Genomic DNA, 24,737 nt, shown 5'->3' with positions numbered 1-24,737 from the left:
TGAGATTGTGATTTTTTTCTTTTTTTCTTTTTTTAGGAATCCTGGGCCTAGCCACCACCTCTGTTCACAGATGTGGTGATGAACTGTGAGAGGTCAGTAATGCGAGGCGGACAACTGCTTGCAGATTTCTCAAAATATGCCATTTGTTTTAAGGAAACAATATAAAGAAAATAGCTTGCTTGACCTACCCTACAGAGAAATTCCCTACCTACTCCAACAGCTAAGGGAACATTGTCTAGAGAGGTTTTGAACCAGCTCCTGATCGTTCCAAGTCAAAGAAAAAAGTTCATCAAACAAAAATCCACTGGTAACAAATCTTTGTTCCTGGATGAAAGTTCCACTTCCAACTTCCAGAAAAGAAATGGCACTAATGGTAATCCTGGTTATGATAAATTGTCTCTGCTTCCAGATAGCTTGCCTCGGTCCAAAAGAAGATATAATATCCCCTACTGTCAACAACGCACAGTTCTTTATCAACAGTTAGGACTTCCTTATTTACAACTTTACATTGGTATTTTTGTCAGGATGTTTTGTTTGTGCTGCTGCCTCCACTTCAATAACCATGCTTCTGCTGTTGGTACCATGAGAACAGTCACCTTTGTCCCACAGTTCGGTATTGGTTCATACCACTTCAATGTTCCATCTGATGGCAACTCATTATACCACCACAGTTTAAGTACTACTACCACAGCTCAGTACTTTGAATTGTTAGGCAGGTTTTGACAATACTCTTCAACCTCTTCAGGTAGGCAAGGCACTCTTCCTTTTCATACTTACTCAATGGGGCAGCCTCTTTGCATCTGCTGTCAGTCTGCCACAATAACAACCTGGTTATTGTGGGCCTATATCTGTTCGCACAAGACTCACTTCTCTCTGGCTTCTGCAGCCTTTGGCACCATAGGCTGTTTTTACTTTCAGAATATTCTTCACAAGCAATTATTTCCTCTTCCTTGCTTTACTCACACCTTTCTGTTAATCAGCTCCAAGTAATTACCCAAATACCTTGGTGCCACGCTCTCTGCTTCAGGTCATACTGGTACACTTGAGGTTTATGCCACTTGAGCGTTAACAACTTCACAGTGCAGTTGGGTGCCTCTTTAACTAATGGAAAGGTTGGTTTCACTATAGAAAGGGGTTATCTCTTGGCTTAGTTAATGCATGTTCTCTTCAATAGTTTCAATTTCTACAATGAAAAGAGTTTAAAGAATATCACTTCTGGACACAATATAAGATTCAGTCTCTTAGTTGAAAAGACAATTAGGCACACGCAGCATTGCTTTAAAATAGATTTCAAGGTTTAAAGATGAAGAGAGGATTGTATTCCTGTGTAACGGCAAATGATAAAGTTCTTACCTCCTGTCGGAATCCCAATTAGGCACACGCAACCTCCTTTTGATGTAGTTTTCAGACTTGATACATAGTAACTTGTGCATTGTCAACATTAGGTATTCGGTAATGGTTTAGAGAGTGATCCCTCCTTTTTAATTAGGGACACGCGACCACTCCATTAGACAGCAACAGTCTTTAAGTAGTTCAAAAATGGACTTCAATGACGTTAGCTTTCAAGTGAACTTTGGATCTTTCACAGTATATGCGAGTGCTACATTTTTTATTGTGAACCGCACTTTCAATATAACGAGTAGCTTCTGCTCGCATAAAGTCATGCGTGACTCAATAAGGAGTTGGAAACAGTTACCGACGAGGTTCACACAAAGTGTTAGACCACTGTGCTTGACTCACTGGCTTCTTAGACGCTTGCTTCCACTAACTCTTCTGCTTCTGGCTCGCTGGTGACCCACACCCTTCTCCTGCATGGTTATCTCTGGTCTAGCCACTCGAATTCAGAGTACCCCAGCCCTGACCCCTGAGACCATGCCTCTTGTTTCTGGCCTCAGTTTCCTGCACTTTCACAGCTCTGCAGTCACGGAAATAAGGCTCACATGTGGAAAACTTAGTCTCTTGCACGCCTTCCGCTGTGCAGACTCTGCCTTTCAGATTTTGGGAGAACAGGACTCTCTCAGAACTTGCAGGCAAAATTGTCTGTCTCCACATTCTGGCATCCCTCTTGTGCTCCCACTTCTTCAAGGGTTGCCAGCCTTGTGCTTCTTCTCTACTTCTACTACTACAGCCTGCCTTCCAGCTGTTGTTCCAGCTCCTTCCACTTCTCCTTTTCTGAGGGAGCCTTTTATGCCTTCCAGGTTCAGTAACAAGTTTCAGGTATGTGCTGTTAAGCTCCATTGCCAGACTACTGCAATGACCACTAGGCTTAATTGCCTGACTGCTCCATCTGCATGCCTCTTCAACCCTCTTTCTTGTCCAAGTACCACTGGGATTCTGGGACTTGTTGTCCCCTTCAATAAAGTTAGTTCTTCTGACATTGAGTTCTTTTTATGCTTAGATTTAATGTCCCTGAATTCTTAAAGAGGTACAACGTCCTTTCATCAACAGACCTTTTTTCGATATTTCTTCTAACGAAAGATGTTCAATGATAAAACTCATAGAAACATATAGGGGGAGGGGGAATAGAGCATATAAGGGGTGGGGGTTTGAGAATAGAGAAAAAACAATAGAGTATGGGGTGCTTGGGAGTGGAACCCCCCAAACAGAAATCTAATTCAATGCGTTTTTTAATTGAAAAATATTAGTAAAAAACCCATCCGAAAAAAAAAACAGTTGATTAAATGACATAGAACCCTTTAAGAGAAGGATTGTCAGGATACTGATGCAGCATAGCATATGCATACACTATGCTTTGGGCTTGGAGGTTATGGGAAGGAGTGCCTGGTTAGCACACCACCCCTTCTGTGATGGAATCAATAATAAACAGGGCTTCTATAGATTTGTATGAAGGCCCTACTAAAGGCCATAGAATGTGTATAGGTGAATTGTTTAAAAAAACGAAGTGTTGTTTGGTACAAAAAATTAAAAAGGTGTGTTTTATGATTAAAAGAAACGTCTAAATCCCAATTGAATATTTCAACAATTGGGGTGTGACATAGATATCCACGTTTTGTTTTGTGATTATTAACCTGGAGGATCAAGGCTCACAAGGTACCCATGATATATAACACGTATGGTTAAAGACATGATATAATTTTACTTGTTGCCACAGATTTTTGGATTACACGAGTTGTGCAGTTTACAAGGGATACATCTTTCCCACCTTGGAGATTCCTTAATCCTCGTGCCTGACTCCGTACAGGGGAGCATATGCCTATAACTTGGAGTGACTATACCACTTTGCATGTCGTTGAATGTTTACATAACTTTATTTTTCAGTTCTGTTGGGTGGATCAAAATTATGGATCTTGCATACACAATCTTTGGTGGTACAGTACATGTATTGCACACTTCCCCTTGCATCCTCCTTATGGTAAATAATGATTGGGACACAGGTTATGAATCACTGTTTCTTGAAAGAAGAACCACAATGAATTCAACCATAAGGACAACTAGATCTGGAAATTGGTTTTCAATATGTTTTATTTCACTTCTCTTTTCAGCGGTTGTCACTTGTCATGCTGATACTGTTGGCAGTTGGCGTACTGCTTCGTGAAACATTAGCCAGTCCCCAGAACGGAAACCCTTCTGAGATAAAAAATATTTCTAAGCAACCAAACTATGACTACACAGTTATTAAACTGCCAGAAGAGCACATTCCCTACTTCTTACACAACAATAGGCACCTTGCCTCAATATGTAAGCAAGACATTCAATGTCCATTTAAGGTAAGTCTGATTTATAGATTTACAAAAAAACTTTACTCCTTGTGTTCTATTGAGCTGTTCTGTTTGGCAATCTTGCCTAAGTTTAAATATCTGATCTGAAAAACTTTGGTCATGTATGCCTGGCCTGTACTTAACATGCCTATTTAGACCCCGTCCTGTTTACTAAAGCACACATTAGAAGGGTACAAGAAGACTGACGCCTACCAGGTGAGTTGCTAGGCCTGGAAAAGATCTGGGTCTACGCTAATGTCTGGTCTCTGGGCTAGCTAACCTTTTTGGTTGTAGCCCCTGAGCTTCTATCTGGGGCTACAACCAAAAGACCTGGGGCAATGCCCCCCCCCAGCCACTCTTCAGCAACGCTTTTGATCCTATCCTATATCCCTATTAAAGTCAAATGATTTTCTATTACTTAAGGTGGTCCCTTTCCAGGTACAGTACATTCCAGAAGTGAAAGCCTGCAGTGTGGCTCATCACATTGGCAGCTTTATCGTGCTAGTCATACATCCCTTCTTTCCCCAGGGCAAAGTACACTGTGGTATCTGGTACAAACCTGTGGCAGAACATGGGAGTGGCATTGTATTCTCATAGGGTATATCACCTGAGGGCCAGTGTGCTGCAGATGAGAGACTTGATGGAATGCATACTTCAAATCAATAGAACAGTGAAGGATTTTACCTAGCTTAGAACATGCACATTATGTAATATTAACATCACTCTTTATATAACCAGGGCTGAAAAAGGAGAAATAATGTCATAATATAGATATAGACATTTCAATGACCCATATTTTTCAAAATCAAGATGCCAAGTAAATGTTCTCTACTCATTTCACACTGTTTATCTGAATTTCCTGAATCTCTCCCTGTGGCACGTGAGGCTCATGAACTCTTTAACCTGAGGTCTTATTATTATAATTGGTTATTTATAATGTGCTTAATACCCAGAGGTTTGTAAGCGCAGACTCGGGGATCGAACCCGTGTTGCTCCGCGTTGTCTTGTTTCCAAGGCGAGTGCATTGCCCCTGAGCTATCCTCCCAAAATGCAAAAAAAAACTTAATATCCTTGTTATTTTGTACAAGTATGTTTGTTTATTGTATTCACAAAGGTCACGCTGTAGGACACCATGGCATTGATTGATATGGTTTATTTGTTGTGTGATATAGTTTCAACAAGCAAACCTTTACACACATATGAAACTTTAAAACACAAATTAAGACAGACGTAGCAGAAATAAAATGCTATGAATAATACTCAAGAGAAATTACATGAATAGCAGTAAAATGCTTCCATTATCACACCTAAAATTGCATCATAGTCTCCCAGGCCACAGTCTGCAATCATAAAATCACTTAAACAAACGAATCATCCCAAAATATATTTTTCTAAATATTAATCGCAGCAATCACCAATTCCCAAGAAAAGAAAGGCATTTTGTTAAAATATATATCAAAGGCAATTTTACGGCAATTACAAAGTGCAGTGAATTCAATCATTAAATGGTGTAATGTTTACCTCTCCACCATACAGAAACTGCATAGCCGATTTCTCTTTGGAATTCTGTTGCGTGCACCTATAACATCGTTAGTATTGAACAAGTTTAACTTTACTCGCAACAAGAAGTCTTATTTTCTTAGAGCAGTGTCTAATGAAAAACGTCTGAGGAACATTGTAAGGCTTTATATCTATACTGGAATGGTCACATATCTTATATGACCCCAGATGTTGTCTATTGCTGAACCAATCAATTTCGAGCAGTCTCTTTTTAACTTCACCCAGAAACCATTCTAAGTCCCCTAAAGTCACCCAGTCCTTCAGAGAACTGCAACCACCGGGCTTCTGGATAACATTCAGTTGCACAAGATGAGTATTTGCCGGGGGTAGTATGATGCATCCCAACAACTGCAGTCTCCGCCAGCTAACCCATGCTTGCAAGAATGTGAGGCCCAAAATATGTTGAACGGCTGGGAAAGTGGTCCCTATTGGAAGAGAACACATGTTTCCAAATGACGGATTTCACCTTCAACCTGTCGAGCTTATCTTCTCGGGTCTCTCCACCGTGGTTTAACCTAGGCACAATAATCTTGATTGTACATTTATTTTCAAAACCAGAATTAAAGAGAACAGCCTGTACTTATTATCGACCACCAGTAACTGGGAGGCAGTTGAACTAGTTTTCATTTTAAGAGCCTGTTAGGCCAAGCCCGCCTACAACTTGGTTTTAAGTAACACCCCCAGATATCTGAATTTATCCACCACCTCCAATCTCTATTCATTAATCCGGCAGGCGAATTTGTTACTACCAGACCTCCCCTTCAGCTGATTTAGCACCAGGACCTTGGATTTAGGAACATTTATGTTCAGGTCAAGGTCTTTAAAGAATTCACCTGCTGCTTTCAAGGATCTTTGTAAGCCAACCGGAGTATAGTCTACAAAGACCAGATTGTCGGCGTATAGGGGGTAATGTATTTTTAAAGAGTCCAGTTTCGGGGGAATGGCCCCAATGTTCTGCACTGATGCCCCAATATCCGGAATATAAAGATGAAGTAAAAACAGGACCATCACGGAGCCCTAGCACAGGCCCAGTTCAGCATCAAACCAACCACAATAGAAGTATCTTTGGTCCAGCCTAACTTCTAATCTAGTACCTTCTTGCAGTTACTCTAAAATGTCAACCAAAGACTCTGGGCAGCCGATCGCTCTTAGCATTTTCCACAAATTTTCGACGAAGGCGAGCAACACAATCTAATGCCTTCAAGATGTCCAGAAATGCAAAGTATAAAAGTGCTAGTGCCTTTTCTAAAGCCAGATTGATTAACATCAAATTACCAGAGTCCTTTGCCCAGTCTTCGAGAGACCGCAATATAAACATGGAAAATATGTTATAGGATGCATCCGAAAAGGAGATAAGGTGGATCCTGTTTACTACTGCCCTATTTCCCTTTTTAAAAATCACAATAGCATCCTTCCAAGATGCTGGAAACTCATGGCTGCTTAGTATGTTCTGAAAGAGCTGCAACAGAGCCATAGCCTACAGCAGTGGTGCAGATTTTAAGGTTACATTTAAAAGCATGTCGTACCCCAGAGCATTCAATATTTTCCCACTTAATGGCCCATATGGCACAGGGCGCAGGAGTGAGTAAAGATGAATAAAGTGCGACTCCCAATGGGCCCCCAAGAGTAACTGCGTTTGTAATGACTTTGGAAGAGGGATGGTTGGATCCTACCCCTGCCCCCCTCCCATCAACTACATGGCCCGGAAGAAGAACCGCAGACACCGCTTTAAAACTACATCCATTCTGTATTGCGTTGTATTGGCCTAATCACATACACATTGAATTGCGCAATCGTGCCTTCTGAACTCCATCTTGGTTGTTTTGCTCGCTTTACCGGGTTTTCATTCCACAAGCAGTAAAGATTTACAAAGTCACTTCTCTGAAAGCTCTTTAAACATGACCCTGCACAGGAATGCTAAATTTGCTGAACACATTGGGCCTCATTACACGGTAGGCGGTAACCATGACGCTATTAGCGCCATGGTTGCCGCCGGTATTTTACTGTGTCCGCCTTGGTGGATGGCGGAATTACCGCCCTACTCCAAGGTGAGCGGGGGCGGTAATTCCCCATTCACCAAGGCCCTTCTCCATTCCCATTTTTGCCCCCATAGGACATAATGGGAATGGGGAAGGCGCTAATTACGGTACCGTAATTAGCACCAAGGTCTCTTTGCGGGTTCGTTTTTTAACACCTGCTAAAAGCAGGCGTTAAAGTACCAACCCGCAAAGGGACCTCGTAATAAGGCAGTAAGGTTTAATGGTCACCGGTACCCTTACCGGTGGCCGTTAACCCTTACCGCCTACCGTGTAATGAGGCCCATTCTCTTTAAATGAAAGCCTTGAAGAGCTGGCATGAATGTGGCTAATCTATAAATTAGGTGCCTTCCTGTCTTCCTGACTCTCTTGAGTTTTCACGGCTAATTGTGGAAATGTGCGTCTAGATGATTAAAAGAAGCACAATTCATGCCATGTGTATTCCTGAAAGCCCGAGCTACTAAGTTGAAATACAGACGGACCTTTTAGTCAAGAAACAACATAGATGATGGAGCGCGAGGAATGTTACCTTGTGTTTGGAACAAGATAGACTCCTACACCCCACTCTGCTCTGTTCCCAGACAGTAAATTGTCTGCAGGATGATGCAGAGCACTGCAACATCCATTGCCATAGCAAAATACCCACGTTCACAGGTCATGAACTATCATCACATGATGGACTAGAACAAATTGTAAGTGTTTTTTTTAGAAGTGTATAAATAATGTTCGCTCCCCCATGCCTTTGCTCACATTTTCTATGGCTGTACACAGTTATGGGTGAATTTGGGTCTGCTTAAGCGACAATAAATTGTTATATATATATGTTTGTGACTGGTGTGTCTTCATTTATTCGCAGTAATCCCTATTTGGGACTAACACTGGGATCACCCATACTAGTTCGGACCGATTCCTAGTGCTCATATGATAGACAAGTATGTCGAGAGGTAGCCACTCAGCCAACCATACAGCCCAGGAGCAGTGCAACCGCTACCCAGAGTGGACGAGGAGCCTCAGGATGCAACTAAGGAGACTTCAATTGACAGTATTGACTAAAGCACCAAGAAGCTACGCTACTGACTTAGTTAGAGACACCATGACATAGCAGCGTTGGACAGGAAGCACACGTGCCATCCGCACATCAAGACACAAAACATGCACCCGAATGCATGAAGGACACAAGCGGAACAGTTCTATAAATTGCAGGACAGATACATATACATACTGCCTCTGCTTTATTATTTTGTCATTAGCTTAACCGAAGCAACACAGAAACTGCAAGAAGCAAGAGATCCTGAGCAAGCTTGCAGATGCTTACATGCAAATAGCCTAATGGAACTGCAGGGGCACCTATGGGACTAGACAGAACCAACGTATTACTAACATATGGAGAACTATAGAATAACACAACCATGTAGAAGCCATGCCATGGCTTAGGAAAATCACAGTAGGCACAACTGTCTCAGTGAAATCTGAGCTGAATTCAGGCTGAACAGGAGAAGCAACCGCGTGGGACAGAGCTGCTGCCAAGCCCACCATGATACGAGCAATATTCAATTTCCTGGACAGCAGTAACACCAGCAGCAATAAATCCGAATACATCCACATAATTCAGAGTAATTCGGGGCTACAGAAGCCCGAAACACGGTCTGTGAACATGTGACTCGGCAGGCTGGATGATGAATCGAAACCGGCACTTAGAAAGAGGAGCGATCTCACGCCGATAGACAGAAGCTTGCAACAAAGATGATACATCAAGGGACAAGGGTTGTATGATGTGAACACTCTCATATACTTTGGTGGTGCACACAAGTTACAATGCAGACACATAATTGGTCTTATTACCTTGAGAAGGTACACCTCAAGCGGAGAATCATTTCGGATCCCAGGCCTGGGGACATCAGCTCTAGCCAGCCAATGGGTAGCAATGGGCAAAACCAATGCTAAGACCCTCGCACTGCAACATTGTTTATTGATCGCAATATTGGGATGGGCCAGGCCTGACATCTGACATGGTAGGGACAGTAAACTAACACATATAGAGTCTGCTATAGAGGGACTATATGCAGTCTTGCACTCAGATAGCTGGCATCAGCGAGGCACCATAAATAACATTCCTGTAGGTGAATTTTACAGAGCTCGTAGAAACTGCAGCAGAGATTGTGATTTTGAGCAAGAATGTGTTTTACTTAAGAGAAGATTCCTTGAAAGGGGATATAGTCATAAATGTGTCAATCAAGCAGCTAATAAATACATGCATACTAAACAAAGAGATCTGGTCTACAACAAGAGGAAAGGTCATTTGCAAACACAGCCTATTGCCATTATTACACAATTCACTGGAGACAGTAGGGCATTGTATCGTTTGACAAGTAAGCATTGGGACATTCTTAAACTGGATAAAGACCTGCTACCTTTTCTTACAGACATGCCCAAATTCACCTTCAGGAAGAAATTGTGTCCATCCTTTTTGGATGTTACTCCTAAACCAGCAGGTTCAAGATGGCTTAAAAGTGATGGTGGTTTTCACAAGTGTGGACATTGTAATCAGTGTCAATATGCATGGGACAAATGCAAAATTTTCAAGGATCAGTTTGGGAATACAATCAATATAGATGTCCATATCAATTGTAAAACATGCTATGTTGTTTATTTAATCAAATGCATTTGTGGTAAATATTATGTGGGGAGTACTATCAGGCAGCTAAGGATACACATCAGAGAACACTTGTTAAGTTTAAGGAACACAGAACCAAAAACACCTTTGGCCATACATTGGCAAACAGAACACCAAACGGATAATGTACAAGATGTAAGATTTTTGGGGCTGATGAAAGTCAAAAAGGGAAAGAGGGGTGGGGACACCCAATTGTTACTACACAGAATGGAAGCCAAAACAATTTATTTTTTGAGGTCCACGGAACATGGTCTAAATTCAGACCACGAGATGTATGTTTTTTTGTAAATTCATAATTTTGTGATTTATCCAGGTTTATACAATTAGCCAAATGGCCTGTGACATGCCATGTTGATCACCTGCTCAGTGCATAAGGCATAGAAAATTCTTATTAGTATAATAGGATGTATTCATACAATGGATTAATAGTATAGTGGCATGAAACGCATCTTATTAATATATGCTTTAACAGCGTAGGATCAATCCAATGAAGTCTTTATTCAAATGTACAATTCTAACAATGGCAAAATAGGCAATTTAATTTTATCAGCATGTGACATTGATATAGGCAAATTCATACATATTTGTGCAGGGAGGCCATCCCGAGGAAGTTTCTTTAAGGGTCTTAGCCTGGACCCAACATGGCGGCCGGCACGCGTCGTGCTTCGTTCGGTGCGTGGTGACGTCACGCGTAATCATGCACGTGACGTCATTGCGACGAGCGGACGTTGCGGCTGCGGATTTGCCGCGCAATGCAACATAATATAACATTGCGTCTAGCGCGAGCAGACTCATTTAAGAGGCAGAGGAACGAGGGATTGAACCCAGGAAAAGGTAGGATAAGACAATATAATTTCCACAGTATGTACGAGCACAATTTAATAGCCTTACTTATAAGTGTTCTGTCAAACTCTTTAGGTCACAGGGAACTATCCCAGAGATTTAGAAGAAGACACCACAAATTCTGTCTTGTTTTCCTGGCAGCACTATAAGGTGGGCATTCATCCATATAGTGTGCACACATATTGGGTAATCAAATGATCTATTTAATCACTGCACATTCATAATCACATTTATTTATATATATATATATATAGATACCAAGAAAGTAATACGCGACAAGGGTACGCTTATTCAATACTTCTAGACACCTGACCACGGGAGCACAATTGGGTGATATAGTAGGGATTTTTCACATCGGTGAATGGTTGGACGATTTAAGGATGAAGAGCAACGGGTGGTCAACTGGCGTGGTCACATGTCATTGTAAACAGATCTTGGCGTGGTCACATGACATTATAAACAGACATTGAATGCACCTAGCTCTTAACTCACCATATTATTCATTAGGCATGATAATGTGTATTAGATTGTCAATTAAATATTTGGTTCTTTTCTTTATTTTAATTTCCATGGATGCTTGCATCTCTCGAAACCTACTTCAACCTGTGTGGTATGTTTTTATTTAAAACATTTTTTATTGGTAATATGAAATATAATGTTTTATTTATTTCCATTGCCAATCTTATGTATACAAAATTCTGTTTGAAACGGCAATGTTAATGCGTTTATGTGCATTTGAATGTGGTGAATTGGGCCAATATAGCCTTAAGAACGACCACAACGGTCGAAACACGTGTCGGCTATTGGTAATCAAGTTTATGAACCGTTTAATTTCAACATAAAGATAACATCAGATTGAACACACAGTGTGGACTATAATCATTTGCGCTGTCTGCATATGGACTTGTATAGTGGCAATAAGCAGTTTGTGAATACTAGTATCAAGCGCGGAGAAAGTATTGCAATATTTGATTCATTTTCACTACTGTGTGAACCCATGTGGATGGTTCTCAGATTGCGAGACTCCCGCTGCTGATGTTTAGCTTGTGCTAATTTTGTTAATAGGTTGGTGAACAGCGCACGGATTAGAGTATCAATCCACATTAATTTTAAGGTTTTGGACTATAAATCAACACCCAAACCCAGATGGCGATAGGTTTTCTGGAGAGGGGCCCAGTTAGTGATGTCCTTATGACGTGATGTGCCCACAAAACTAGCCTGCGAGCCAGAAATCGCTGAGACATTTCAGCATTTTGGTCTATCTTGTACTGATCCCTATTAGTTTTGGCTGCAATAAACCGCTGTTGAAGTTTGCTGTCTGGCCGGGTCTATTCTCCTTTTGGGGAAAGGTGTTGGGCCTTCCGTGAGTTCGCGAACTCCTAGTAGCCCTCAAACCTACCTGGAAGTTTGTCCCAACACTTTTATGAGGCATTATCCCAATTAATCTCCAAAAGCCAGAAGAGTCTTTAGAAACGGTAGCAGATGACATACACTCAGCATCCCTTTCATATAAAAGGTAGCGGAAACCTTTCAGCCAATTTCTATAAGCTTGCTTAAGTTTCATTATTTTTAAATGTGGCAGAGCATCCAATCTTGCAGCTTTTCTAACTTTTCTTCTTAGCTCCTTTTTTTCTGCAAAACTAATTCTTCGAATGGATTGTGTCCTCCAACGTATTCCTCATCTTTGACATGTAATGTCCAGCTTTGGCTGCTTCAGAAAAAAGAATCGGCAGAGGGCGTCCTGCGTCAATGGCGTTGAGTCGATGTCCCTCGAAGGCTTCCGTCGAGGGTGATGTCATCAGATGTTATAGGTAGCATGCACGGTGCCCGTTGGCCTCAGTTCCGTTTTTCCACAAATGTGTTTGCTTTGTGAAACTCGGCGCACCTCACACTTTTGAAGTACTGTGAATTACTTGATCTTTGACAATGTCTTCGTCCTCGACCTCGACGACTCCTCGTTCCGTGTTTAAAAAGTGTAAGGAGTGCGGCTCCAAGATGTCGATAACGTACCCGCATTGAGTCTGTCTGTGGTGCCTGGGAGACGGCCACGAGACGGATACTTGTTCCAAATGTCAGGCCATGACGGGCAAGGCCTTGCGGGAACGAAAGGGAAAATTACAGGTTGGCAAGGTGTCCAAGCCCCGTAATTCCCGACCGGCTGGGGCTTCGACTGACGAATCGAGGGGCAACTCTCCTCGTCGGAAGAAGTCTAAGCGCTCGTGGTCTCGTAGTGGTTCCCGCCACTCTTTGTCCTCGTCGAAGTGATTGAAGCGGAGGCATGCCGGTCACCTTCCTCGTCTTCGTCAGGAGTTACCCTGGAGAGAGTGACATGCCCCTCCAAGACATCGACACCAGTGGAGTGGGAAGCTTTCCGGATGGAGATGCTTAAGATTTTTGAGAGACAGGGTAAGGCTCCGTCCGCGCCTTCTGTAGAAGCCGGCAAGTAGCAGTCTCCACCCGATACTCTCGTTCCCTGAAGCCTGGGTACTCGGCGTGATTTCCATTGACAGGCCTCGAGACAAGGGGTTGTAGGAACACTCGAAGAGAGAGGTCCTGGCCTTTGAAGCCCTCGAAGCAATCAACGCCATTGTTGGTGCCGGTTACGTCTTCAACGCCTGTCAGGCCTTCAGCGCCATTGTGGACGCTGAAACAGTTGACGCCGGTGGGGCCTAGTTTACCGGCTCAGCCTGTTGACCCTCCTAGAAAGGCTTTGGCTAAGTCTCAGTCGACGCCTCCAACGCATTCCAAGCCTCGGGCCTCCATACCAGAGAAAAGCTTTGTCCTTCTACCGAAAAAGGATTTTTTTAGAAACCTCACTTCTATCTTTGAGGAGGAGGAACGTTCGGTGGAGGCGGAGCAGGTCCCCTTTGGGCTCCAGTATGGCACACCTAATGTGCCAGAGTGCCTCATATCAGAGGAGAGCAGGATGCAGGACTTGTGTGATGCTTTACATAACGCAAGTGGGATTGATACATCTCCTTAGCTGGAGTTCAGCAAGCCAGACCCTGGTGAGCATGCAGACTCATATAGGCACCTTATGGCTAAGGTGGTGTAGTACTTGGGCTGGTTCAGACCGCCAGCGCCTTATGATCAAGATGCTCTTACAGATATTTTGGACAAGGGTCCGCCTACAGATCCTGTGTTACCATTCCATGTAGCTCTACATAAAAGGGTGGCCAGGAATTGGGAGACCCTGGAAACTAATCCAGTGGTGGACCAGTCTCTAACAAGAAAATACCGCCCATCCAGTAGCGACGCCAGCTACCTGTCAAAACACCCCACTCCTGAGAGTTTGGTGGTCCAGGCAACTACGGCTACCTCGAAGCAGGGCGCGTACCCTACCATCCCTCCTGATTGGGACTATAAGCGCGTAGATGAATGGGCGCAGAAGGTAATTTTGGCAGGGAGTATGGCATTGAAATCAGCCAACTCTACCTGTCTGCTTGCAAAATCTTCATGCAATCCCACTCTGTGGGAGTGCATCTCCATGGCGGCGGATCCCATTCCAGAAGGGGAAGAGAGGGACGGCATCCTGGCACTTGTTAAGAATGGCAAAGAACCATGTGTGAGTCCCACCAGTCTGTATTGGATTCTGCGGATAGTACCAGCAGATCCAGGGCCACGAGCACCGTGATACGCAGGTTTGCGTGGTTGCAGTAAAGTCAGGTTTTGCACCTGATGTGCAGGCTCGTCTTCTCAACATGCCATTTGACGGGTCTCATCTTTTTGGCAAGACAAGCAAAAACTAAGATCGACTACCCCTATCTCAGTCCGCTGTATATCGGGCAGGCTTTCACAAAAATGTTGGTTGCTGAATCCCAACACATTTATCATGTCTGAACACTAAGTATACTTTTAAAACAAGTTTTATTCACACAAAAGGTTATTCATTTATACTTGACAGTTAAAAAAAAATTGAAGAAAAATGTGCACTGTCCTCAAGGCACATGCACATAAAACAAATTCAACGACTTTATCAATATTATGTTCTGTCAAGTTGGGGGGTTAGTACGTGACATATGTGCACAAATTATGACAATTTCTATGTTTTCACACAATTTTATAAATTTGTCAAATGGGCTAATCTTTTGCAACAAAAACTAAAACGGAGAGCGAGCTGTTATGCTCTTGCATGTACTGGGATTTCTATTTTCATCCCTTGGATATGTCTACATATGTTTTGGCAAAAAGACCAATAAGACACTATCCCTAGTGTCTTTTCTTTTTTATTCTAGCCGTCTTCAGGACAAGTATATTTCTTTCAGTAAGCAAGTACTTTGTTTCAAACAAAGTCACTGCAATAAAAACAGACAAACAACAATTTAAAATCCAAAGAATTTTTTGGAAGACATGATTTAGGATCATTTAGACCCTTCTTTTTGTAGAGAGCTGACCTGCTTTACGCTTTTAGTCGGAATAGAATTTTTTTCATTGTTGAACAAAGAAGAATGTATCCTTTTGTGCATCAGAAGCACAGAAAATAGATTATCTTTCACTTTTGAAAAATCTTCTGATCTGTGGCACAGAATACATATATGTCACAGGCCTGTATTGTTTTTTTTTAAACACATTCGTTATATTAGTGTTTGGTGTACTACGAACCTTACATAGATGGAGAATGCCATATTTGTTCCCTTGTAGTCTTATTGTGGCATTCTCGGCGTGTTGGCAGAGTACTATCTTTTATTTTTCTTGTTTTTCCATCAGATACATTAGCTATTGTTTTGGGTTTCATAAAGGTTGTGATCAAGGCATTCCCCTTGAACCCCATCCTTATTGGGAAGCCCTCATTCAAACCTGCCCCACCACCCATTACAGCCACTTCATTTACCCCTCTTTCGACTATGTGTTCGGTCTGAGCTTTTATTGAGCTGAGACATTTCAAGCAGCCCTTTTTACTTTGACCCTGCATCATGTTGATCTTTTTTCCCATTTCTGGACTTTTTTCTTTTTAACGGCACACCCCTGAGAGGGCGAAACTGCCTCTGTGATGACAACTACACCCTGAAACTCGACAGGTCGAGAGACCGAACTAACAAGCCCAGCTCTAGAGGTGGCTAGTTCCCGCTCTGCAGCACTTTTATCCTTTGAAGCAGGCAAGTCAATTGATACCCAAGTGGGCTGAACAGTTAGCCCTATACTCCTACGTCCCGTCCCCTTTCCTCCATACTTATGGGACATCTCTCCGTCCTGTTTGACGGGACCCGAGCACTTTGTAAAAAGCATCCACATTTTTTCCAAACATTTGTCCTTCCTCTTTTTCCTTCGCGGGGCCCGGCACGCGGCAGTAACCCCACCCATCTTGGCTCCACCCCACGCATCGCCCATCAGTCCTTTTCTCCGCTCGATCGGGGCCGGACGCACTTGCATCCTGGGAAGATTTTCTTCCCTTTTTTCCTCTCTGGCTCTCGCTAGCATTCGTTTATTAGCCTGTCTATGTCTTTCAAGTTAGACTTTCCAGATTGTTCATCGTGTCACTGTCGCTTCGTGAGGGCGGATCCCCATCCTCTTTGTTTAGAGTGTTTGGGTCAGGAACACCGTTGGGACTCCTTTTTGTACTGTGACTCCCTTTCGGTCCGGGCACTTCAACGTCGGTTGGAGCGGTGGGAGGAGGTGTTCCGACGAACTCCTCCTTCACATTTTCAGGCGTTCATCGACCAGAAGAAAAAACGCCCGGTAAGTTCTTTACTTTTCAGAGCACCCTGGCCGGGGGATACTTTTCCGGGTTCCTCTTGGTCCGGGAGGGGCGTTGATCGCTCTGTCACCAGGGTTTGCCCTGAGGTGCCCGTTGGCCCTAGTAATTCTACCAGAGTTTTCTCCGAGGGTCTCCGTAAGGGGCCTTTGAACACCGGAGTACGCTCCGAGGCCCCTCCTGTGGGGGTTGTTTGTAGACCCAGTTCTACTGAATCTTGGGGTACCGGAGCTCGCTCTGAGGCCTCTCTGTCGGCTTCCCTCAAAAACAACACCGGGGTGCGCCCCGAGGCCTGGGCTGGGCTTGTTGTTACCGAACGGATGTTCGAGGCCCGTGCAGATAAGGCTGTTACCGGGCTTGGGTCCGAGGTCCCTCGTTTAGAGGCTAAAGCTACCAACAGTTCTGAGTGGCCAGACAAGGCCTTGTTGGTGAAAGCGGTTGCTCACCGTTCCCGCTCTTGTGGTGACACCAGACCTGTTGAGGGGGCAAAGAAGAAAAGTTCTTTGTTTACCGGCAGTGCCAAGGTCCTTCCTTCGAAGGCTAATTTGGCGGTTGGTATGTCTCAAAAACATTCCAGGCCTCATAGTACCAGCTCTGCCGAGGTTCCTTATGTTAAGGCTAAGATTAAGACCCCTGATCAATCGACCTGCCTTACTTCCTCACGTGCCGCAGCTCCCCTCAGATGAGGACAAAATGGCACCCGTTCCCGCCACGACCACAGCGGCCATTTTAGGTGCTACCCCTACAACTACACCATCGGCCTCTGGTGTAGGGCTCGGCCCCTTTGGTGAACCTAAGGTCCCTTGTGCACATCCTTACCGGCCGGTTTATGATTGGAACGCCCAGATGCCTCTTCCGCACAATGTTTTGTTGCCCGCGGGGGCGGCACCCTTTATTTATGTGGATACGTCGGTGGAGGGGCCGGTGTGGCACCCTTCCCCGTTACGTCCCTGGATTTGTCCACCTCATGAGAGGCCTCCTCAGGTTCCAAAACAATCTCCTGAGGACACCTTTTTCGGTAAATTTCAGGCGCTTATGCGCACTGACCCCATGAGGGAATATTTCAGAGGGCTTTTCAAGGAGATATGTCCACCTGCGTCTCCGGCTCCGCCCGTTCCTCCGGTGGTTCCGCCTGCGCCATCCTTGCCCGTGGTGCCTCCCAGGCTCTTCCGCCAGTGCCTCCATTGTCCCCAGTGGACAAGGCAGTGCCTGACACGGCTCAGCAGGATCCTGACCTGTCAGATGACCCTCAAGGCGATCAGGACAATGAGGACCTTCCCCGCTCTATCAGAGCCTTTCATGACCGGGTACTGGACATGATGAGTTTCTTAGATGTTCCGAGGCACCCGCTCCGCAGGAGGGTGTGCTTTCTGGGGCGTGCACTCTGTCTCCCTTCGAGCGTACCGGCCTGTTCCTGCAGAAGGACGTTCTGGACGAGGTCCGAAGAGTCTGGGAAAAGCCACACTCAGTACTCTTTGTCAATAAGAAAATTGATGCGAAGTACAGGCTACATTCCTCGGATGAGGTGACCCTGTCGTCTTGTCTGCCTCCCTCCTCCACAGTGGTGGCTGCAGCCACTTTGCAATCCAGACCTGCAGCATCCTCTTCCATGACGGCTACTCAGGTCCTGGGTAAGGAGGACAAGCTCCTCGACTCCCTAGGGAGGAAAATCTTTGCCAACTCAGCCTTGCAGCTCAGGCAGGCCAATGCTGAGTTGATATTAGCGGGAGCTAACATGCGGATGTGGAAAGGTCTGTCTGAGTTTGAGGAGCACATCCCGGTCGAAGTTGGAAGACTTCAAGGGTGGCCTATCCGACGCCAGGGTCTTGGCCCAGGATCTCCTGGAGGCTGCGGCTCATAATGTAGACACCTCGGCTCGGGGCTTGATACCTCACAGCAGGCGTGGCTGCATGCCAATAAGTTTTTCAAAAGAAGTGCAGGACAAGTTGTTGGACCTTCCGTTCGATGGGAAGGAGCTCTTTCATTCTACAACAGATGTAGAGCTCACCAAGACGAAGAATAGAACGCAGACAGCCAAGACATTGTCTGTCCTGGTTAGGGCTCCTTTCAAAACCCAGAGACCGTTGTCACAAAGTCGACCCTCCTGTGGCTTTAGGGGCTTCCTTGACCGCAAATCTCGCAGAGTGGATACCACTGCGGGGAATAACCGCCGTAGGCAACAACGGACACGGTTTTTCCCCGCTCCTCAGCCTCCTCCTCACCTGTTCCCTTCTGTTCATAGCCCCGTGGTGGCCGGCCAGGTTTTGGTTCTCAGAGCTTCAACACCTGTCGGTGTATCCGCCGATCAGGTTACCAGTAACTCCCGATCTTCTTCATCAAGGGGAACAGCAGACGTGGCACTCCTCCCCTCAATCCCTCAGCTTGGCGACATGGTGCCCGAGTTCAAGTCTTTAGAGCATCTGAATGTGTCTACGGATAACATGCATATTATGCAGGCAGCCAGGAAACCCTTGACCAGATCCCAATACAGGAGTAAATGGCTCAGGTTCTGTCATTGGTGTTTGGGGAAGAAGTTGGATCCAAGGGTGGCCACGATTCACACGGTGCTGTCCTTCGTGTCCTCCCTAGCAGAGTCAGGGGTTCATGTTCTGTCATGCAAGACTTATCTCTCAGCGGTTTCCGCTCATCTTTCTTCAGACCAGTGTTCTTATTCCCCGACTAACCCAGTGGTGAAGAGGCATTTTGCTGGCTTGACACGCCTCTACCCTCCGGTTCGTAATCCGCACCCGCCATGGGACCTAAATGTGGTCCTGACGGCGCTGTGCCATAAACCCTTTGAACCAATGGCTACTGTTGACCTCAAGTACTTGTCCTGGAAAGTGTCCTTTTTGGTCGCAGTTACGTCAACAAGGAGAGTAAGTGAGCTCCAGGCATTGTCGGTGGAGCACCCTTTCTTGGTCTTTCACAAGGACAAGGTAGTCCTTCGGACGAACCCGGCTTTTCTGCCGAAGGTTGTGACTGAATTCCATCTGAATCAGTCTATTTCCCTACCAGTCTTTTTTCCGAACCCTGCCTCTGAGGCACTGTCTTGATGTCCGAAGAGCTCTCAAGTTCTACCTGGACAGGACTTCCGAATTTAGGAGTTCTTCTCAACGTTTTGTGATCTTCGGTAACCCTCAGGGCAAGCAGGCGTCTAAGGCAACTATTTCTCGGTGGATCGCTGCCTGCATCACAGAGTCTTTCACCGTCCAAGGGCTGAAACCTCCTAAGGGTATTCATGCACACCTGGTGCGGGGCAAGGCAGCCACGGTTGCTTTTCAGAAATATGTCCCCTGGGAGTCCATCGCTAGGGCAGCTATTTGGGCCTCCCCCATCTGCTTTCTGTAACCATTATTGTCTCGACATGAGCTTAAGGGCTGATTCTCAGTTTGGTTAGGCTGTGCTGAAGATCCTGTTTCAGTGAGGGGTATTTCCAGCCACCCGTAGTTCCTGTAAGGAGTGCTTGGGAATCTCCCATAAGTATGGAGGAAAGGGGACGGGACGTAGGAGTAATACCAGGTTACTCACCGTAGTGACCACCTTACTCCTAGTCCATAGTCCCCTTTCCTCCATACGCCCGCCCGCCGTCCCCTCTAATAAGGTTCCTCTGTTATTGCTAATCGGTCTTTGACCTGGCGATAGAAAAGGATAGAAAGAGAGGAAGGACACATTTTTGGAAAAAATGTGGATGCTTTTTACAAAGTGCTCCGGTCCCGTCCCACAGGATGGAGAGATGTCCCATAAGTATGGAGGAAAGGGGACTATGGACTAGGAGTAATTTGGTCACTACGGTGAGTAACCTGGTAAAAACTACATGGTCTGTCTCCAAAGGGGAAGTTTGGCTAGAAGTAGCTAGAAGCCGAACCACCCGCTGAGTACCACCACAGCGGGTATCCGGTCAGTTCCCCCAAGGAGTGCCAGAAGCCATGACAAAACCTTCAATGAAGTTCAACTTAGCAGAGAAGTCTTATAAGGCTGCTCAACATGAGCTCATGGGGGAAGTCGGGCCTGGTTGGTTGAAGAAGATTTGCGCTTGTACTTCTTTGGAGAGCCAAGTTGATCATCCAATGGAAACTCACTCTGTACTGCCCTTGTAGGTGTTTAAAATAGCATTGGATTTGTAGAGCTGAACCTCATCCATAACTGCCCCTGGAGTGCTAGTACAATATTGTGAACATTGAGCACCTAGGGATAAGCAAAACCTTTTAGCCAGCTCATTGGAAGCCACTTGGGCTAAGATTGAAACATCTGATACAAAGTTCGAGTCAAGTAAGTCTTCCGGGTCAGCGTGGTCCAGTGAGCATGAACCCTTGTGTTGTTTCTTTTCCATGGAGTACCAGGAAAACAGTGCAGTGCCATCTCCTCGCCCACCTTAGCCATACCTGACTGTACTTCTGTAATCGGCATAACAGACTTTGATGGTCCCTGCTCACCCAATGCAGCCTTGCTTGATCGGTTCAAATTACCCACTGCGGGCGTATGGGGGAATACGGGCTCATCTGTACAAACACTTTGCCACATTCTCCAACTGCTCTTGTTCAGATCCCATAATATGTTTCTCGCTTCGCAGACAGTAAACCATAGGCAATTCATCCCTCAGCACACAGGAAAACGTATAAAACAAATACATCTGAAGAGGATCGCTGTGCGTTCTGAGTCCGGGTTATGGCAGCAGAAGGAGGGCAGAATTTTGAGCGTACCCGTTTGACCAAGGACTCGCCTAACCAGAACACACTGCATGCTCCTTGTTAGGTAGGGGTTTTTAAAGACCGCCTGCAATGGAATTAGTGAACAGTGAAGATAGACTCCCACTCCAACAAAAGTCCAGCAAAGCCAAGCACAGCTCTGCTCTGTGCCAACACCAGAACACACTGTGCACACTGATATGGTTTAACCAGGGAAAAGGGGCTTTTAAAGTTTTTCTAAATTTACGATAAAAAGCATAGGAATACAATTCCACAGTAGAGTGCTCTAGCACCTTGAAGCGTCTTTTGTGCTAGATGGAATTACAAATAAAGATCAATGACCAAATAACCGGACAGACTCAAAGAATATGTAAAAACACTAGTTTATTCAAAGTAGGGAGACCAGACAAACATCGGACTGATGCATGTACTCTCACAGAGCAGCTTCATTACACAGAGGTCTTTATACCCCAATATGCGTTATCTGTGACGTCTTTCTACTTGGATTGGTTAAGGGAACATATCTACTTATAGAATATGTAAGGATTAGTGCATCATTAGCTACCCCTTATCTGTAGGGCAAGGCTTGTGCTACCTAAATGCGTATATTACTGATTATAGCAGACAAAATCGCAGTGGATTGGTCATTGTTTTTTAGGTTTTCCCTCAAACCCACTGATTGGTTGGCATACTATTCCAATCTTGAAAATTCTACTCTTTTAGCAGCACGTAAGTGAAACGTAACTTAGGTGTTTGATTCCCGTCAGACTACTTCCTGTTTTCCCAATTAGTCCATCACCTGTCATTGGTAGGCCATAAGCCAAAGTCTTCTTTTTGTAGTTGACTTTGTTTACTGCTCACTGGCCTGGAACATTCAATGGAGTGTAAGCACACCACTATCTTTGTCTAGGGCTCAATGAATAGCCCTTGTTCTCTTCTCCGAAATCACGTGTTAGCAGACCACGAGTTTGTCCATTTTAACCTTCAATTTTCTGCTATTTGATTTTATTATGCTAGATGCACTTGCTCCTTTTGGCTTCGCTCTATCTCATATGAACTTTGTGTGATTTTAATTGACCAACAATTGGCTTTCGCAGATGTTTTCTTTATTCTTCAATCTATGAGGAATTTCCCTTATTCGGAGATGATTCATGTAACTCCCTTTGTGCTCTGTGCTTATTTCTTAAAATGGCATCCTTTATTCGGGGCCAACCTTGACTCATCGTCGGTTCTGCACACAGAACTATTATTCTGCGTCTCTTGATCTTGCAGCCTTAGTCTGTCTCTGAAGTAGCTTGGTTGTATCGGACATGCATCAGCGTCCATTTTCTTATCATGGCCGTCCTAGCCACGTTATATATACCTTTTGTAACATGCTTCTGTATGTTTCCTTTCTACCTTGCATTACTGCGCATTTATTGATCAATAAGTAACTTCATCTTCTTTGTAGTCATAATTACTTTAGCTCCCTATGGGGCTGTTGTGACCCTCTCTTTCTTTAATCTTTCTCATGCATCATTCGGCACTATGATCCTAGGACATACATATTCTATCTTGCCATCATTAAATCCCCTACTCCTGCTCATTTCTTATTTTCTCCTAATTTCCCTCAATTCATCTTACTCTCGCCTTCTTTGCAACCTATGTACTTTCATTCTTTGGGCTTCCTTCTCGTCTCTTCTCTTCTAACCACTCCTTTTCTTTCCATGCCTCATATCTTCTTCGCTTGCATTCTTTATCCCTTTCTTCTTTGTATGCTCTTTCCTCTTCCTTCTCCTTCTTTTCCCGCTCTTCTCTTTCCTCTTTCTCGAACCCCGTCAAGGCCTTTATCGTCTAACTTAAGTAATATTTGTCCTTCCCTCCATTCATTCTGTACTAACGCTTAGCTTTAGCCTTTATTTCTTTCTGCTTCTTTGCTTCTTCCTCTATATGTCCTGTCTGTCCTTTCTCTTATTACGGTATTTGCTTTCATCGCATGTTACTATATTTTTGCGTTCTCTTTTCTTGCTCTCTTCTGCATTATCCTTGCTGTTATAAGCTGGGGGCACATATGTTAGATTAACATACCCCGCTGCTTCTTTTAATTCTGTTAAAGGGTAAAATCCCTTCTCTTCTTTGTCTGCACTCTTATCGTCAGGAGGGGTAAGGGAGCCAAGAGCGTTTTATCCTCCCCTTTAGGCTGACTAAGCATCCAATCCGTCTCGGCTGGATTTTCTTTCTCACCCTGGTATATCTTCCCTTACTCTAAAATGGGCAGCCTTTTTTGCAACGTTTTCCTTTTATATGTGGCATGTAGATAAGTTGTCATATTCTGAAATATGGTTTTCGACAGTGACCCCTGAGGGCATGGCATGAGTGTCTTATTAGTCGGGCCTCAAACCCATTCCGAATGATATTTCCTTATCGTCGCTGTATATCGTGGCAGTGGCCTACACACAGGTAAAAGAGGAGTGTTCCCTATAAGGGCGAGCCAATCTCGACTCCTGATACTTACCCGATGTTTTATCCGGTTCTTTATTTTATCAAATAAACTACGTTTATCAATTGGAGCAAGCACCAGCAATCACTGTTTATAATCTCAAAAGGAACTATTTTAGCTGCTTACATTTTTGTTTAAAATGTATGCAATGATAGTCTGTTTTGCTCCTTCGTTTACACTTTCACTCAAGTTTGATCTCATTATGTTATTATTAGTATTTCAAGAGTCTCTTCTTTATTTATATATTCATTTTCTTTGTTTTTTTTTACCGTCCTAACTGACGTCAATCTCTTGCTCAAAAAATCTACCAATCACCTTAATTTTTTACTATAGTTTTCATATCTATTTGTTTAAACACAACAAAAGCTTTATATTGACATTTACATTATCCTACACATGCACTTTTTCATTTGTACTGCGTACGCCTTGCTTTACAATTCTTTAGTAAATGTATCCCTTCTCTGTTTCACTCCATTTTGGAGTTGATACGCACTCTTCTGCAGTCCTTGCCTCAGGAATCTTTAATTGTTTAGTGCGTACCCTTCTGTCCCTCTTGGAACCAGGAATTTAGGTATCTATTTCTCTTTATACCCCCCTCCAAAAAGAAAATCCTGTTACTTGTTATACTTATTATTTACAACACAATCCCTCCCTCCATTTTTGCCCTATCGATGTTCTACTTACGTCTGTGGCTCAGCGGAAGTCCCCCTAGCATCGACTCTCCCTCTATCGACCAGTTCACCTTTCGTCCACCGGGCACCTGCGGGGACCCGACAGGAATTTTGTCAAAGGAGCACCAGCTGACTGTCTCTTCTAACACGTGTTTTATGTGCTCCGCTCTCTGCAGGAAGATCCATGATCGTCTAGCTAATGACGGGATCAGTCGATTGTCCGGAAGTCTGGATCTGGGCCTAGGTCCATTAGACCATAACCATCCGCACTGCTACCAAATGTGCTCTAGCACCTTGAAGCGTTGTTTGTGCTAGATGGAATTTCAAATAAAGATCAGACCAAATAACCAGACAGACTCAAAGAATATGGCAAAACAC

The 24,737-nt window shown here is 44.3% G+C and overlaps 1 protein-coding gene across 3 annotated transcripts in view; it reads left to right on the top strand.

The window, feature by feature from the left end:
* Positions 1-24,737, top strand: part of EOGT (EGF domain specific O-linked N-acetylglucosamine transferase) — a 728,283-nt gene that overhangs the window by 223,370 nt on the left and 480,176 nt on the right. For all 3 annotated transcript variants that reach the window (XM_069643797.1, XM_069643799.1, XM_069643798.1), the window contains exon 2: positions 3,504-3,728. In XM_069643797.1, the coding sequence (XP_069499898.1) occupies positions 3,519-3,728 (210 nt within the window). In that variant the 5' untranslated portion in view covers positions 3,504-3,518. The remainder of the gene's footprint in view (positions 1-3,503; positions 3,729-24,737) is intronic.

This window comes from Ambystoma mexicanum, chromosome 2p (genome assembly GCF_040938575.1).
Source record: "Ambystoma mexicanum isolate Mex_15411 chromosome 2p, UKY_AmexF1_1, whole genome shotgun sequence".
NCBI classification, from domain to species: domain Eukaryota; kingdom Metazoa; phylum Chordata; class Amphibia; order Caudata; family Ambystomatidae; genus Ambystoma; species Ambystoma mexicanum.
The sequence above is the reverse complement of the archived record's forward strand: the minus strand, read 5'-3'. Positions and strand labels throughout refer to the sequence as shown.